At 37.5% G+C, this 18,160-nt stretch overlaps 1 protein-coding gene across 1 annotated transcript; it reads left to right on the forward strand.

The window, feature by feature from the left end:
* The first annotated feature begins 555 nt into the window (after window positions 1-555).
* LOC135475588 (complement C1q-like protein 4) lies at window positions 556-2,448 on the forward strand. Its single transcript, XM_064755514.1, has 2 exons — window positions 556-649; window positions 1,712-2,448. Exons 1-2 carry the CDS (start codon window positions 556-558, stop codon window positions 2,446-2,448), a joined length of 831 nt encoding a protein of 276 aa, XP_064611584.1.
* Window positions 2,449-18,160: the final 15,712 nt, after the last annotated feature.

Consider the following 18,160-nt stretch of genomic DNA (forward strand, 5'->3'; position numbering starts at 1 on the left):
TTGAAAACTCAACATCAAATCATCTGATTTTATGGTAATAGGCGCTAAGAGCAGCATGTATCCTAGTTACACTGACAGGGACAAAGACTCAACAAATAAGAAATTATCATTTAATCTCATATGGAAATACGAAGGTTGCACAAAGAAATCATCTCATACGTCCCGAAATTCTTCTTTATGAAGACAATCAAAAAGCAAACATTCGATATAAGAGTGAAAACAGAAGACGTGTAATCTCCTGTTTTCAGGTATAATCAATATAGTAGCATACGGCTAAAATGAAAAGATAAGATTGAAGCAATAATGTAACCATTATTTAAAAACTGCATATTATATAACACTAAACCTTGTTTCTTTTCTCATTTCTTTTCATTAATAACGAAGCCCATATTGCAAATAAAACATTCCTCAAGGTAACTTATGTGGTTCCCACCCTACTCAGCGTGTATATAAGTGATCAGGTGTACCGGAGACAACACAGTGCTTGAGGAGCAGCTTTACACCAGACTTTTCGGAGACAGAACTACTTGGGAGTCCTCAGATCAACCTACAAACATGGCGTCTCTGACTCTTGTCACGGTGGCCGTCTGTATGTTCGTCATTCCTGCATTCGGTGGTTGGTCTCCACCTTACTACAACCATGGTCCAGGTAAGGTTTACCTGTCAGGCATATCATGCCGTGGAGAATGTTATACAATGATTATTATTTCATTACAAAGACAATAACTAAATAGTTGTTTAAAAGGGGGTATGTTTATTTATGCTTTGGGTTTTACGTCGTATTTAGCAATACTTTATTGCTATTATCATTTGACGATGAACAGCCATTACGTGTGTATATATATACTGCGTCTTCTTGTGGTAGCATGGTGTCAATGGGCTGCCCCCACTGAAGCACCATGCGGAAGACAGCATAACATCAAACCCCACCAAGTCACACTATATTAATCACCGGGCGAACCAGTCCTGCTTGCATGCCCTGAGACCAACGCTCTTTTATCAAAGAAGCGGTCAGACGGATGGATGTGGTTCACCTTTAGATAACGGATCGTAAGATAGAACGTATATGTAAATTATCTAAGATACAAATTCATTCCGTATGCTTTAAAACATTTTGTGCTTTGTAATAATTAGACTCAGGTCACAGCTATTTACTGTTTGACATATACTTTATGTGAGAATTAATTTGCTGCTATGTTAAAATGAAAGCACAGAAATATACAACAGAAATTTATGACCATGTTTAGGCTATATAATACCTTTATGACCTAAAATAGCCGCCGTTTGTTATAACTGCTTCACTGAAGTGAGGTGATAACATTTGTCACCATGGTATAGCCCCAGGGCTTTGAATAGTTAGTGTTAGTCTAGCGAACCTTCTTCAGGTCTTCAAAATACGGACATATCGTTTTATTTAGTTATTTTAACTTAAGTTATTTCATAACCAATCAAATCAGTTCTAAAACATATTCAGATCTGAAGGAAATCTTCGATACAGGTGTTCTGCTTGTGTTATCTTCTTCCTGGGGGAACAGTCGTTCCGTTTAGAATATGCAGCGACTGAGTATACACTGTAGGTAAGAAGCTGCCAGGTCACTGACTTGATTGGTCTCTGATGGCCGCTCATGTACATAATTCAGCACTACTATGTTCATTTTTATGCGTCTCATTTCTCAGTGTTTGTTTCTCACTATATCTGCTTACCAATCAGCTTACCCGCTTGAAAGTCCCTTTGGTAGAGGAGGGCGCCAGGGTCCTGCAAGAGCTAATCAGGATGGTGCACGTGATAGTGGTGCAGGACTCGGAGGTGCTGGTGGACTCGGAGGGCTTGGAAGACTCGGAGGAGCTGGGGGGCCCGGAGGAATTGGAAGTGCTGGAGGGCGCGGAGGCGCTGGAGGTGATAGAGTGGGTGTTGGTGCTGGCGGTGTCGGAGGTGCCCAACCAGGTAGACCTTTTGACCGAATTCCCCCGAAACTGCCTCAGCCGGAAGTATTCGTCAACCCTCAGGACGCCGTGGCCACATCTGTGGTCAGAACCACTGACCAGTACTTCTATAAACCCGCACCTGTTGACTTTGACAACATCATCACAAACATCAATGGCGGGTACAACACAGAATATGGTGTCTTCACTGCTCCTGTGCCAGGAATCTATTCCATCAACTATCACGTACAAAGCAAGAAAGGCAGCACCAAAGAGGCCCATGTGGATCTGATCCAGAACGGAGAAGTCGTCAACTCGGCCAAGGCAGAAGGTGATTGTGTCACGGCCTCCAACTCCGCCGTCCTCTACCTTGACCAGTTTGACCAGCTCAGTGTTAACGGTCGTGAAGGAACCATCATTGGCTGTGAGAATAACGGTTTCTGTAGCTTTAGCGTGTCTCTGGTTAAACCGGGTAGATTCACGGATCTGAAAATCCCCAGAGCTGTACCAATGGACAAATGGTAAATGATCTTTGTCGTATAACTTATTGCTTACTCCCGTACTTTCAAAGAATAGTAGATAATGTCTACGCATTTGAAGTGTTGTTTGTAATTTGTATTTTCCGTAAAGTGCATGCAAATTGTGAAGGTAGTTACACACAACGCGCTACCACGCCCAACGCTATGATTCATTGGTACACTTATTCCTTATTAACTTTCAATCAACTCTCTGCTGTTAAAATGTTCTCTACAATCGTCATATAACAGTTTTCGATGTCATGTTGACTTTATTATAGTGAAATTACAATATCCTTTTCAAGATTAAATTCGTTCTCCGTGTTTTGTTTACTGCATGCAGGTGATGATTTATTGATTATTTTGTTAGGTGTGTTATGTTTGTCATTTCACGGTAAAAGCTACATGTATGATTGATTTAAACAATGCTTTTTAAACAGACCTATATGAGGTATAACATGTTTGAAACTTGAAAGCACATCTCTCAAGGAAACAATACTTTTAATTATTTTTCCTGATTTTGTTATTGTTTAATGAAGACTAGCCTACCTATCCTACGACCGCGCTCAATTTTATGCATGAAGTGAAACAAAGTTCCGGACGAACATTCCCACATGTGACGTTCAGATATGGAGAACGCATTGGTGGTAAACAAGTGGTTTTCAACGAACGTTTGACGGCGCATAACAGCAATACAAGAAACGACCACGTGTACTGTCAAAAAAAAATCAGAAAGAGTAAGCGATAATTTAAACAGGTTTCCTGTGGCATTTCTTTAGGATTGGAAACTAATAACGCGGCATTTTTGATGTGAATAATTAGAGTGAATCATGAAGATCTCCTAAAACCTTGTGAAGTTGAATCCGACATTCGTATTTTAGTCTGCGCCCATTAATTGTAAAATTTACCAGTCCTCATCCGCTGATTATAAAATATACCAGTCCTCATCCGTTAATGGTGAAATATACCAGTCCTCACTTTCTAATGGTGAAATATACCAGACCTCATCCGCTAATGACAAAATATACCAATCCTCACTCCCTAATAGTAAAATATACCAGTCCAAAAAAGCTAATGGTGAAATATACCAGTCTTCACCTGCTCATGGCAAAATATACTAGTTCTCACCCGTTAATGATAAAATATACCACCCCTCACCCTCTAATGGTAAAATGTACCAGTCCTCAGTGGGTAATGGTTAAAACTAAGTCAGATGTCAAGAACTATAAAGGACATTTGTATATATTTACAAGTTGTCAGCAGTATATTTCTCTGCAGAATGTGAATCGTTGGCAACCTAACATCTGGTCAATGACACGATATTAACATAACACAGCTGTTCAAGTGCCATGGTGGGAGGAAGTTAAAGAAGACGTAACTGTGTACTATCTTGTAGGTTTGTCTAAAACAACCATATAACATACACGCTCTACACACATTATTCCTCTTAAAATATTGAGTAAAGTGATCACACAAGTAACGTACAGTTCTACACTTTCTGTTTCAACATATGAGAGTCTCCAACATGCGTAATTCCTACTGATTCCTACTGAACACATCACATACATGTGGGCACTACAGTTGTGACTGCTCATTGTCAAACTTTAGCTTCAATCCCTGGAAACTGCTCATGACTAACAACCTTAATATTGCAAATAATGATGATTAATATTATATTTCTGGGAAGAATTATTACTATCAGGTTCTTGTAGAGGAGCCTAATATAACTACAACAATCGCCCCAACATCAACGTATTCTATAACAACCCATACTCTGGAGAAAACACCAGCCCTTTCTCAACCAGAAGGTATATCCGTACATATGCCACAACTCTACAAAGATTCAAAACAGCATAAATCCCCAGACAAAGCTCGATCTATGGCGAGGTCTGGAAGCTGTACCGCCACACTTGTAGTTATTCTCTTAACTAAGTATATTCAGAAAAAGTGCTTTTGTATAACTGCGAAAACTTTCTTAAAACTTGCACACCTCTCACTGAAGAACTAGACACTCAAATACATATACGGCATCAGCCTATGTCTACTTGGGATTTTTCGAACTCTCTATAATACTATTTCTTACACAGATTTAACTGGTAGAGATTTATCACTAATTGTATCGGCGTTTAATAAAACCGGTGACCGGTACATCACTTCGAAGGCAGCAAAGCCCTCTTCAGTTCCACTACATACAAGGGTCACCATTTATGGGATGTTTCCTTGTTCGTCGAGTTGCATGAATTTCTCTATAATAACATCTGTGTGAAATTAGGTGAAATCATATATCACCAGTGTATATTTATTCCGATGAGTACCAGTTGTGCTCTCCTTTTGGGTGATCTCATACATTTAATATGGTTCTATATTTGTAAGACCAAAAGACCAAAATTTCCTTTGTTAAGAGAATACCCTAGATCAATCACCAACTGTTAAGTTTACATTCATGGAGCAATCTCCAGTAAAGTGGACATTTATAGATCAGACACAGTTGTTAAGTAGACACTCAAATACCAATTACTCTCATACACCGATCACTCGCTGTGAAGTGGGAACTCGTACATTAATCACCAGCTGCGAAGTGGGTATTCGTACATCTATCACAAGCTGTTGAAAGGACACTCGTACATCATCCATCAGCTGTAAAATAGACATTTATAAATCAGTCACCATCTGAAAAAATCACAGTAAATTTCCTCGGTCATTTTATTTGTTTTGGCTCACCACCAACAATTATGACACAGATTACATCATAAAACGTTTCATAGTCGATGACTTGGCCCTAACATCAGTAACAAAAGACTGTTTAGGTTTAGATGTAGTCAGCCTTTTTAAAAACTGAACACCAAATCATCTGATTTCGTGCTAAAAGACGCTGAGAGCAGTATGCATGTTAATTACACTGACAGGAACACTCATCAAATAAGAAATTATCATTAAATCTGATATAAAACTATGAAGGTTGAACAAAAAAACCATCTCATATGTTTCGAAATTCTTCTCTATGAAGAGCATCAAAGAGCAAACACTCGTGTAATCTCCTGTTTTCAGGTATAATCAATATAGTAGCATTTGACTAGGGCTAAAATGAAAAAATAAGATCGATCCTATAACGTAACCATTGAATTGAAACTGCATATTATATAACACTAAACCTTGTTTCTTTCCTTATTTCTTTTCACTAATAACGAAGCCCATATTGCAAATAAAATATTCCTCAAGGTAAATTATGTAGTCCCCACCCTACTCAGCGTGAATATAAGTGACCAGGTGTACCGGAGACAACACAATGCTTCTGGAACAGTTTTACACAACTCTTTTTGAAAAAGAATTACTTGTGAGTCCTCAGATCAACCTACAAAGATGATGTCCCTGACTCTTGTCATGGTGGCCATCGTATGTTTACCTGTCAGGCATATCATGCCGTGGAGAATGTTATACAATGATAATTATTTTATTACAAAAATAATAACTGAATAGCTGGTTAAAAGGGGAGCATGTATGTGTATCCTTGGGGTTTTAAGTCGTACTCAGCAATACTTTTTTGTTTATGTCATTTGACGATGATTATGTGTGTATACATATACTCCGTCTTCTTGTGGTAGCGTGAGCCTATGGCATCAATGTGCTGCCCCCACTGAAGCACCATGGCGAAGACAACGCAACATGAAACCCCACCAAGTCACTTTATAATAACACTCGTCCAACCGGCCCTGCTTGCATGCTCTGAGACTGACGCTCTTTACCCCACGAAGCGGTCAGACAGATGGATGTGGTCCACTGTTAGATAACTGACCGTAAGAAAGAATGTATATGTAAATTATCTTAGATACTGACTCATTCACTATTATTAAAACATTTTGTGCTGTGTGATAATGAAACTTAGGTCTAAGCTTGACATGCTCTACGTGGAAATTAATGCCAACCAAGTGGTAAGAATTTGTTGCTAAATGAAAATGGAAGCGCAGAAATATAGACCAGAAACCTATGACCATGTTTAGGCTATATAATACCTTTATAACCTGGAAAAATCACAGTTTGTTATAATTGCTCCATTGAAGTGAGGTGATAACATTTATCACCATGATATAGCCTCCAGGGCTTTGGGTAGTTAGTGACAGGCTAGCAAACCTTCTTCAGCTCTTCCAAAAATAGACACATCGTTTCATTAGGTTATTTACTTAAACTTAAACTATGTTATCACGAAGCAAATCAGTTCTTAAAACATATTCTGTCGTGTAAGTGAAATACTCTTGAGTATACCATGTAAAACACCAATCAAATAAATAACTTAAATAAATCATTACACCACTGATAACCCTTGATCTCCAAAACTGTTGTTATGTGAACTGACGTCAGCTTCTAAATTTAGCTTGCCACTGTTTACATATGCTGAGTTCAGGGCCTGCTGTCTGCCTCTACCTTAGAATGTTCCAGAATACGCTCAGTTTGTTTACATCAAGTGTTCAAGAGTTTTCTTATTCTAGAAAGTTCCACCAGTCTATATAAAACCTATGAAAGCAGGTCAAACAGAGAGAACGGAGAATTATTGAGAGTTTTGGATGCTTTCGCTGTGTGTTACTTTAGTAGGCCTTTTGTGCTGAATTTTGATGTCTTCATAGTCTCTGGCTTTGTTATATCATATCTCCACCGAGTACTTCTTCAGTCTGAACTTGTGTATTTAATTTGTGCTCTTGTGTACACAGTGCTTATTAGTACAGGGACCTTGTCTGTGGAATTTTGTGTATATTTCGTCATACACTCAGTTATACTGTGGATTTTCCCTTTTATTTGTGCATTTATGCCTGTATGGTTTTCCGCATTGTGGAATATATACGTCCGTTTGGACTTGACACCGTTGTACATGTAAGTACTTTAGTATTTGTATAGATACTGCTATCCTTCCTTGTTAAACTTAAGCACTTTAGTATTTGTAAAAGTCTTGTTATCTGTTCTTGTTAAAGCTAATAAATTGTTGTAAAATAAAATCTGCTGGTTTTGGTTACTTTTTGGTGCGGCTAAACTGTCGAGTATTTCGAACAAGCCATCTCTTTATAATACAGACAGTTTGGGTCGTAACAGTGTTGATAATTACACTTCGCTGACACTTACGAAAGATCCAAAACATTTTAGACAGGTCCTACCAATTCCATAAAACTGTAACTTTGTTTAGTCATATGGGACAGTAATCAAAACAGAAGGAATCGCTTGTCGGCCTACATCAATGTTAGAAGTAGCATCTAAATGTGATCAAAGATTCGAGTCACGCTCAAGCAAACCACTGCACACGACCCTCTCTGGTTTAAATGATCTTTATTATATTCATGAGTTTTTTACATGATGACTATCCCCAGTCTTAAATACTTGTGCACAATTTGTAGTTTTCAGTAGTGAAGGAAAAGCGCCTGAAGGCATAAAAGCGTGGAAAAGGATAAAGGATACCTGATATGGTGTTAACTTTAAAGTACGTTCATCTGATTTAATTTAAATTTTGTTTCGTTACGTTTTACGCTGAGAAAATGTAGTTCTGATTAATGAAAAGTATCCAAACGGGAGCTAGATTATACCGCTCTAAACTTTGACTGATAGAATGTAATACGACTGTTCAACTGATGAGCTGCGAAAGTCAGATATTATACATCATTATACTATACAGATGCTGACGTAGATATCAACATTGCTCGATATTAATATCAAGCCAACAGTATGGTGGGGGGACCATTTAATTATATGGTCTACAAGCAATTATAATATTTTTCAGTTCGGCGTAAAACAAAATTCACATAAATAAATCAAATAAACAAGCAAATACACTAAGTATGAGCAGTATCTATATAAGAACATATTATAAAAGCAAGATTAACAGACGATCAGCTAAGATCGATTTGTGAAAGCCGGAATACATTCTAATTAGGTATTTCTAATTAGCGTGTGTGAAAAGGTATTTGAAGTGTAGTGCTTGTCAACGAAATTATAACTGTAACGTATGCTGCATTAATAAATTACTTACATGGATTTTATATTCGATGGAACTTATTTTCGCGGAAATGTGTTTGCCGCGAAATCCGCGAATGTGAGTACCACGCGAATAAAAAGGCACTGTCACTATATAAGAACAGGCCATCTCATAAAGATTTGTTAACATGCGTCTAAAACATACTTCACATTATTCAGTGTTTATCCCTGATTCTGATCAGAATGAAACGTCAGTAGAAAATCATTGTACGACCATGACCAAAATGCTGGCGTACAACAGCGTTGATTTGATTTGATTTGATTTATTCACCAGAAAGAAAGTAGAAAAGGAAGAACACCTCAATACCTCTCTGTACCTAAACCTCTTGTATCCGCATGGTTATATATAAATATATATACACACACATACATATACATACATATACATACACACTCGCAAACACACAGGCACACGCATATGTATGTACATGTACGTATATTCATACAAATACATCTTAAATATTATCGTAATGTGCACAGTATAAGTAGGCCTATATAATAATGGTTTTTCTTAATCAAGGTTAATACAAACAGGTATATACACACACACATAATTACATATGTACGGGTACATCAGTTTGTCAACATAATACAACTTATAGCACTCTGGCGGGAGCAGAAACCCCAAAGGGCTTATTGTATCCCATAACATGTTTAAATTTAATTGACAAGAGATGCTAACTGGTTAATACTCATATGTTGGAATGAAGCACTTGCACATACGTACACGTGTACCTAATTATGCATACACATAGTAGTTACTACTGTAGCACCCACTCCTAAATGTAAGGATATACAGACAGTAAAGAGAATTTACATTCGTAAATATGTGTACAAATATGCACACGCACACATGTGCACTTATGTATTAATATTCATATCAATCAAGGCGACAACAATATACTATCAAGAGAAAACGTTAAGCAAGCAACTACGTGTCGCAACTGAGTTAATTCAAAACGTATGTACAATTGTGGATGACTTGGTGTAGTAATGATTATAGCTATATGCTTCATCAGCTGTATATTTTTCTCAGGAGTAAAGTTTTCAAAGACGATTTAAATAATGATAAAGAGGTGATTTCTTTTAAATTGGAGGGCAGTTTATTCCATTCGATCGGTCCTTTTATTTTACAAGTGAGTAGGGATAGATTGCTTCTATGAAATGGTCGGTGTAAGTTAAAATATGATGTTCTAGTTGGATAGCAGTGAATATCAGACTGTTTTGTAAAGTAAGTACGGGTGTATAATGGAGTAATGCTAGGATTGTAGAAGTATTTGTGAACTAACTGGAGTGTCTGAAAGGTGTTAACCGCGGTAACAGGTAAGATATTATACTCAGTAAAAATAGGCGCGGTGTGTTCGTATTTATGAGAGGAGGTAATAATGCGTAATGCTCGTTTTTGAAGACGGATCAGGGGAAGAAGATGTGTTTCATACGTATTTCCCCACACAGCATTGCAGTACGTAATATATGGGTTAATGAGTGCATAGTACAGGATGAACAGAGTATTTTTCTTTAGGGCATATTTAATATGATTTATCACCCCTAAATTACAGCATATTTTTTGCAGATATTATTTATGTGGTTTGTCCACGTTAATCTTTCATTGAAAGTTATACCTAAGAAATTGAAGGTCTTGATTTTTTCGATATTTACGTCTGCTATAGCCAGGAAAGGAGTAGCATGATTATTTATTCTGCGATTGGGAGCGATGTACATAAATTTGGTTTTCTTAATATTAAGAGAGAGTTTATTACAACATAGCCAATCGTAAATTTTTTCACTTTCACGATTAAAAGTTTCCAGGAGGTGTGCTGGATCATCATTGCAAAGGACAGCACTAGTATCATCAGCAAACAATATGATATCAAGTAGAGATGAAACATCTTTAATGTCATTAATGTATATTAAAAAGAGAAGGGGTCCTAGGATTGAGCCCTGAGGAACACCAATATTCATGTATTTAGTAGTTGATCGGCAATCGTTGTATAAAAGGCAATGTGATCTGTTTTTCAGATAATCATTAAACCATATATTACTAAGACCTTTGACACCATAATGGTCGAGTTTTTTCAACAATATATTGTGGTCTACAGTATCAAAAGCCTTTGCAAGGTCTAGAAAAAGAGTGATGCTGTACTTATTTGTTTCTTTAGCAGTTACTAGTTTATCATATAGAGCAATTATTGCATGTGTAGTAGAGTGATGCGATCTGAAACCGAACTGTTGACTGTATATAATATCGTTCATTTCGAGGAACGTCGTCAGACAATTAACCACCAGTTTTTCGATGATTTTGCTGAAACACGGTAAGACAGATATTGGTCGGTAATTTTTAAACTCCTTCATTTCACCCGATTTATACACTGGTGTGAGTTTAGCACTTTTCATTTTATCAGGGAATATTCCAGTTTGAAACGATAAGTTTATTATATGGGGTCAGCGGTTTCGCTATTGCTGTGGTACAATACTTTACAACTGAAACACGAATCTCATCTAGGCCAGGAGAGCTATTCTTCAGTCCCATGATAACATCTACAACTTCTGCTGAGGTACAGGGATCGAGACTGAAATTTGGTACTGATGGTGTTTTGAGAAAAGTTTCAAAATTTTGCCCCATATGCGGTATCTCAACAGCAATAACACTTGGGGCTGTGTTAAAGTAACAATTAAAATTGTCTGCTATGCTCTGAGGATCACTGTCTTCAATATCATTTATATAAAAAGATTTAGGTAGTACATTATTACGTTTCGTCTGTATAAGTTCATTTATTATTTTCCATGTGCCCTTTATGTTATTGTTGACCAGATTAAATTGATTGTCATAATAAGATTTTCTGGAAATACGAAGTGTGTGATTTAATTTATTTCTATATGTTCTGTATTGCTTACTTATCGTGCTGTCATTATGCTTCAGGTGTAGTTTATACAATTTATTCTTTTCTTTGCATTAATTTAAAATGGCTGAGCTTATACAAGGTTTTGTTTTTTATTGCTATGTTTAAATTTACGAAGTGGAAAGCACTGATCATAAATGGATTTAAATTGCTCTAGAAAAGAGTCATATGCGACATTGGTATCGCTTTCATTAAACACGTGATTCCATTTATAATTATTCAAACATGCTTTAAAGTTAAGCTTATTATTTTCAGACGTTTATAGATTGGGATAGGTTTGCTTTCGTTCATATCATATAATGGCTGACTGCTAAAATGAAAAATGGGAAAATGATCGGTTATATCAGTCAAGAGAATGCCGGAACTCAATGCACTTTGGTGATGATTCGTAAATATGTTGTCGATCAAAGTTGCAGTCCTATCGGTTATTCTTGTGGGCTTTGTAATTTTGGGGGAAAAATGGAACGATTTAAGGTTTTCTAAGAAATACTTTGACGGTAGGTGTGTGTCTGCTTTGAATAAATCAATGTTGAAATCACCAAATATTGTACAGAGTTTGTTTTCAGGCCTGATGGTCTCCAAAATTGAGGACAGTTGATCGTTGAAACAATCAACACTTTTACCCGGTGGCCTATAAAAGATACCTATGATTTGTTTATTTTGTTTTTGAGCAGTTTCTATGAACAAACTCTCATATTTGCCATCATCATCAACAAGACTGAGATCTTCTCTAATAAAACATTCACCCAGGCTGGTATGGACAAAAAGAACTAGGCCTCCCCCTTTTCTTTTAGAGCGAGATGAGAAGAACGATTTATAATTAAGGATATCATAAAGGTGTTCTGTTCCTGGATTGAGCCAGCTCTCAGACATTCCTATGATTGAAAAATGATAATCTAGACTTATGATGTAGGGCAAAATCTCAGAGTAGTGTTTTTTTAAACTTCTTGCATTTAAGTGTAACACAGAAAATGGTTGTTTTTTGCTATCTAAGAAAGGTCTTGACAAAGTCTTAAAAGACTCTTCAAGAAAATAATTAGCCTGGTGATCGTGGATCTCTCTCCAGTAATCTTGTTCCTCGGAGGAATCGTCAGTTATATACTGGGTGCCATCGATTACATTTATATGTATTGGGTTAAAACAAAGATTGTCAAGGTCTAAAACTGCAGAGGTCGATTTTATCACTGGGTTTACAGGATTGTTATGCACAGTGGAGTCAGTAAAATCTATGCAATCATAAAAAGGTAACTGTTCAAGAGTCGATGTGCCCTCATCGTTGTTATTATCAGCCATAATATTGCAAGACAGATTTCAATGATACGGCTGATGAGAGGCATACATACTTTAAGGTCCCAATTTGAATATACACAATAATATAACAACAGTAGTGAAATAAAAAGGTGCAAACATATACACAGTGATCAAAGCGCTTACTGTACATCCTCGCTGATCGATGACTCCTGTAGGCTATGTGCAGGGATAAGATTTAAAGAGGAATAAAAAAGGCATGAAACAGGAATAAGTAAACAAAACAAAATATAATAATTGATTACTGGAGTTTAGATTTTCTAAGACATAAAAGACAGAATTACTACAGTATGGCAGATGAGACATTCAAATCTTACATATTTAGAAGTTTGAGATCCAATTTACAGTACTTGTGTTACACACAAACTGACACTCTGATCAAAGGGAGATTAACGTATCACATGGTATTAATAAGAGTAATTCAGATGAATACTATCAGAACAGGTTTTCTCAATGTTGGTCAAGTACCAAGATATTGAAATGCAAGATCTGTACGTCATGGTCAAGCAGGGTGTACATGCAAATACATAAAGGCAGTGGCTTTTAATATATGATATTTATCTAATTAATTGTAATAGTTGTCGCTCACAGGTGGTCAAAGGGAGATAAATGTAGTGCAACAAGGAAATGCAATACACGCCATGTAAATGATATGAGTTAAGTATCATCATTATTAAGTACATAAATGTGGAACTGAGATAAACGTCTGCGTGACACTGTTCAGTAGTGGGTGAAAGGATGTGTTCAATTACCACATGTATAAGGAGCAAAATGATCTGATTTGTTTGTCAACTGAACTCACTTTGTCCCTGGCACCTGACAGATGACCTAACAATGCACAGCAGCAGATTGAGGGATGCAGTTTTCAGATGGTTCAGTCTCTCATTATTTTCCATGGACCTATGCCGTTCATAGGCCTAGTTTCCAGGATAACATCAGTATCAACCACTCTAATTCGTGTCTGTTTATTTTCAGTTGACCTAATTTTGTAGGCAACGTTAGCCAATCTTCCTCGTTCTCTTTTCAGTTCTGGTGGAAGATCAGTTCTAACTGACATTTTCTTTCCTCGCAAAACGGACGTCGCCTGTAAAATCTTGTCCCTGTCACTTGTGTGCACCAATCGCATTATGATGGGCTGATGTGGGTTGGTATTACTTGGATGACTTGATTTTGGTAATCGATGAACATTGCCGATTTGCAGTTTTTGTGCCCATTCTGCATCTAGCCCCATTTCGGTTGATAAAAATGTCCTGATAAACTGATGGGTATTTTCGGTTTCACTCGTTTTAGGAACGCCATAGAAGAAAAGGTTGTTTTTTCTATTATGTATCTCCAGGCGAAGTAATTTTTTCTCCAATTCTGCGACGTAATTCATTAGTTTTTGTTCTGTGGATGTGATGGAATTTTCGATTTCCTCTACTTTGTCACTTAACATACTAACACTGTCCTCCACATTCGAGAATTTTCCTTCCAGTTTGCTTACCCTCTCGTTTATCTGTTTCACATCCTGTTTAATGTTTTTCACATCTGACTGAATTGAAACAAGTTTCTGATTTAAGGCTGTGTTCATAGTCAGGATAGTTGCATGTAAATCAGCAAGTGTTACTTGGACAGAGCTTGGATTCTCACTGGCAGTGGTTGTTTCCTCAGGCTTGGGTGAGGTTGTTGTTGAAGCAAATAATGTCCTCGATTCTCCTTCGTCTCCAGCTTCATTATTTGATTTACCCATTCTTCTGGTACTCGCCTGAGTTTTTCTGCTTGTTGGTTTGTCTTTTGGGGGCATCTCTCACCTACTTTTAGGGCCTATTAAGTGCGTAAAATCCCTGCACACGGCCTCAGATAAGCCAAACCTTTTTCACCAGTCAACAACTCTGTCCGCCATATTGGATCATATTAAAACACTAAAATTGTGCAATAAAAGTTATCCTTGAATTAAAAACTGCATTTCATTTAAACAATAATCTTGTTTCTTTTTACGTCTCCATGTTAGTAACTAATGTGATACAAAAAGCTACAGAACAAATACAATTTTTGCCCAAGGTAAGCGGTCTGGGATGCAATAAATAACAGCACATTTTAATCATAATGTAAACACTCATAATGCCACTGATAGAAATGAGACATCATACAAATATTACAATTCAAAACATAACTAAATAAATTTATTATTGTTCCAACGTCTGGTATTCTGTTCTTTATTTGAATAAACCAAAAATATACGCCAGATAACAGAAGTTTATGAAAATGTGAATGAGAATGAGAAGCTCTCATTGACAGACCTGACGGAAGTCACTGAGCAAACTACACCGAGTTATCTGACATAAAAGTACCAAAGCTGGTCAAAGAAATCCCCTCGGACTTCTAGGCTCATCTTATTAACGGTGAGCAGCAACTGAGTGAGAAAGGCAAAGATTCAATACAAAGATAAAGACACGAGTGATGTGAGTCTACGTCCTAGCAAACTTATTAGCGTCCAACTTGCATCTTGGGTACAAAAGTAATAAATTATTAGTGTATCTGACAAGACATACAAAAAATTACCTGTGCGAGCCGAATCTCACTGAAAGATATGCATTAACCTGAATGAATTTTAAGGTAATCCTGAAATAAAAGTTAAACCAATTGAATTTGGCACACAGTCAACCTCGAAGCCATTGAGCTTGATAATAATGAGACGGTAAGGATTGGCTGCTGAGGGGAAATGTAAACGTAGAAACACCGAAAGGTACCTATGACCATGTTTAAGCTCTCTGATACACCTAAAAACTCCAGTCCTTTTTTTTAACTCCGCATACATTTTGCTGTCATTTATGAAAACTGTTGTCAACTTTAACTCAACCATGTCTCACCACCACGCGGAAATTACCTCCAACATATCCCAAGTACAACCTGGAATGGCCACGGTTTGTTTAGCTACATCTGCTCCATGTAAGCGAGGCTATAACAATTCGTCACAATGGTGTAGACAACAGAGGGTTACGTAGTACATACTCAGTATGATATTCTTTAGTTTTTCCAACAATTCACAACACTCTGACCTATTTCAACAAGGAGTTCTTATTCCACACGCTCATGTACATAATATACATAAAAATGTGTAAATTCTTATGTGTCTTTCCTCAGTGTTTCTTACACACTACGTCTGCTCCCCAGTCAGATTACCTTGGGCCTTATTATGGACTCGAAATGCTTGGGAGACGCGGAGGTACCGCAATACACTGAGGTGCTGGTGGAGTCGGAGAGCTTGGAGCACTCGGCGGTACTGGACCCGGGGGTGCCGTACAAGGTGGACCTTCTGGCCGACAACATTTCCGGGAACTGCCTCAGCCAGAACTATACGACAATACTCAGGACGCCGTGGCCACATCTGTGGTCAGAACCACTGACCGGTACTTCTACACACCCACACCTGTTATTTATTTATTTGATTTTTGTTTTACGCCGCACTCAAGAATATTTCACTTATACGACGACGGCCAGAATTATGGTAGGAGGAAACCGGCCTAGCCCGGGGGAAACCCAAGATCCACCCAGACATGTTGGCCTTGGCCACATCATCACAAACATCAATGGCGGGTACAACACAGAATATGGCGTCTTCACTGCTCCTGTACCAGGAATCTATTCCATCAACTACCACGGACGTACCAAGAAAGGCAGCAACAAAGAAGCCCATGTGGATCTGACCCAGAACGGAGAAGTCGTCAACTCGGCCAAGGCAGAGGGTGATTGTGTCACGGCCTCCAACTCCGCCGTCCTCTACCTTGGCCAGTTTGAATAAATAAACGAGCCAGTAAACGATCTTGTAGGATCTTCCATGATCTTAACAATTTATTCAGTTCTCTCCTAAGTCTACTCTCGGGCTTGTTTGCATGAAGCACAGTGCAGTATATTATGTATATTCTCTGTAAAACACATTTTGACTGTAGATACACATTTACAGAGTGATTTTAACACGCTGAGTCCAATAATTTAAATATGTACACTTATTTCTCAGCAAAATCAACGAAATTCCATGTCACAATTTTCTTTATAACTTCCCCACAACAGTTTTCAGTGTCATTCTGATCACATTTCAGTGAAATTAAAATGTCTATGTCATGAACCAATTCTCTGCATTTTGTTTATTATTTTTGCTTATATTGTTTTCATATTAATTTCTTGTTGCTTGTTAACATTCTGCAGGATAGGCTATAATTATTGTACCTTAACATTGCATTGATACAGACCTGTCGTATGAACAGTTAGAATGAAACTCTGACAAAGGTAAGCTCTCTGGAGTCTGGCTTTCAACGGTTACATGTGACTTTCTGCCAACTATAACATTGTTGCTCAACTATTGCTCTAGACTTAAACCCTAAAACATAGTCTATTATAATGTTCATAAAGTATGTTCCAAATACAGAAACTAATGCTAGGAAATAAGAAACGTCTGCTGTGGTCTTTCTGTTAGCATAAAAACAAATAAACCCACAATCGTCGTGTAGAGCGACTTCAGAAGAGCCATTCATCCAGAGCTGCACAAAGCTCCCAGGTGTCAGTCACCCAGACACCCAGACAACGAAATCCGGCATTGGTAATCGCTAATGCTAAAATTATAGCAGTCGTCGACAATTGCAAAGACTTTGGAATTAATCGATGGAACTCATAGAACCATTTACGTATAGTTTTGTTTGTTGAAGATAATGCCCTTTTCTCCATTCATATGGTGTGCAAATTTCTGAGAATGCTCTTTAGTAACTTGCCAAAGGTCGATTGTTCACCTTGGGCATTCCGGTTTCCTTTATTCAGTATTCAATCGGCATTCCATGCCAGGTGCAAATACTTATCTATAGGCTCAAACAGCATTCAAATAAATACATCATTTCAGCTACTGGAGGTGAACTGTATTTCAATAATCTGCTGGGTGCCGTCGCATAAGTGAAATATTCTTGAGTACAGCGTAAAACACCAATCAAATAAAGAAATATTCTTGAGTACAGCGTAAAACACCAATCAAAGAAATAAATATTTCAATAATCACGAGAAAATCTCAAAGAACATATGCATACTCATCATCAACCATAAAAGCGATATTGGTATACCAGGCTTAAGGTGTTGCATGCAAGACAATCCATGTATAAACCGTCATCCGTTTAAAGAACATTCCTTTATCAATTAAAAAAGAGCAGCCATAAAAAGGAACAAAAAAAAAAAGAAAAAAAAATAGATCGTCAGCTGTTACATGCTAGGAAAAATATTATTACTTCCGGTTACGTGTGACCTTTTGCCAATTATAACACCGTCGTTCTGGCTTTAAGGCTCTGTGTAATGAAATAGAACAGTATATAAAGTAAGAAATCAGGACAGATTTATTGCCCCCATTTTTGATCGATACCAGAAAGACGCAAGGAAGGTTTTAGGTGCCAAGCGACAGCTTTGTAGAACGGGTTTCTGGCTCGCATCATTACTTGCACAGCCGGAAGATTTGTTTGTGTTGGAAAAGAAATTCAGTGCGTGCAC

Source organism: Liolophura sinensis, chromosome 9 (assembly GCF_032854445.1).
Source record: "Liolophura sinensis isolate JHLJ2023 chromosome 9, CUHK_Ljap_v2, whole genome shotgun sequence".
Classification (NCBI taxonomy): domain Eukaryota; kingdom Metazoa; phylum Mollusca; class Polyplacophora; order Chitonida; family Chitonidae; genus Liolophura; species Liolophura sinensis.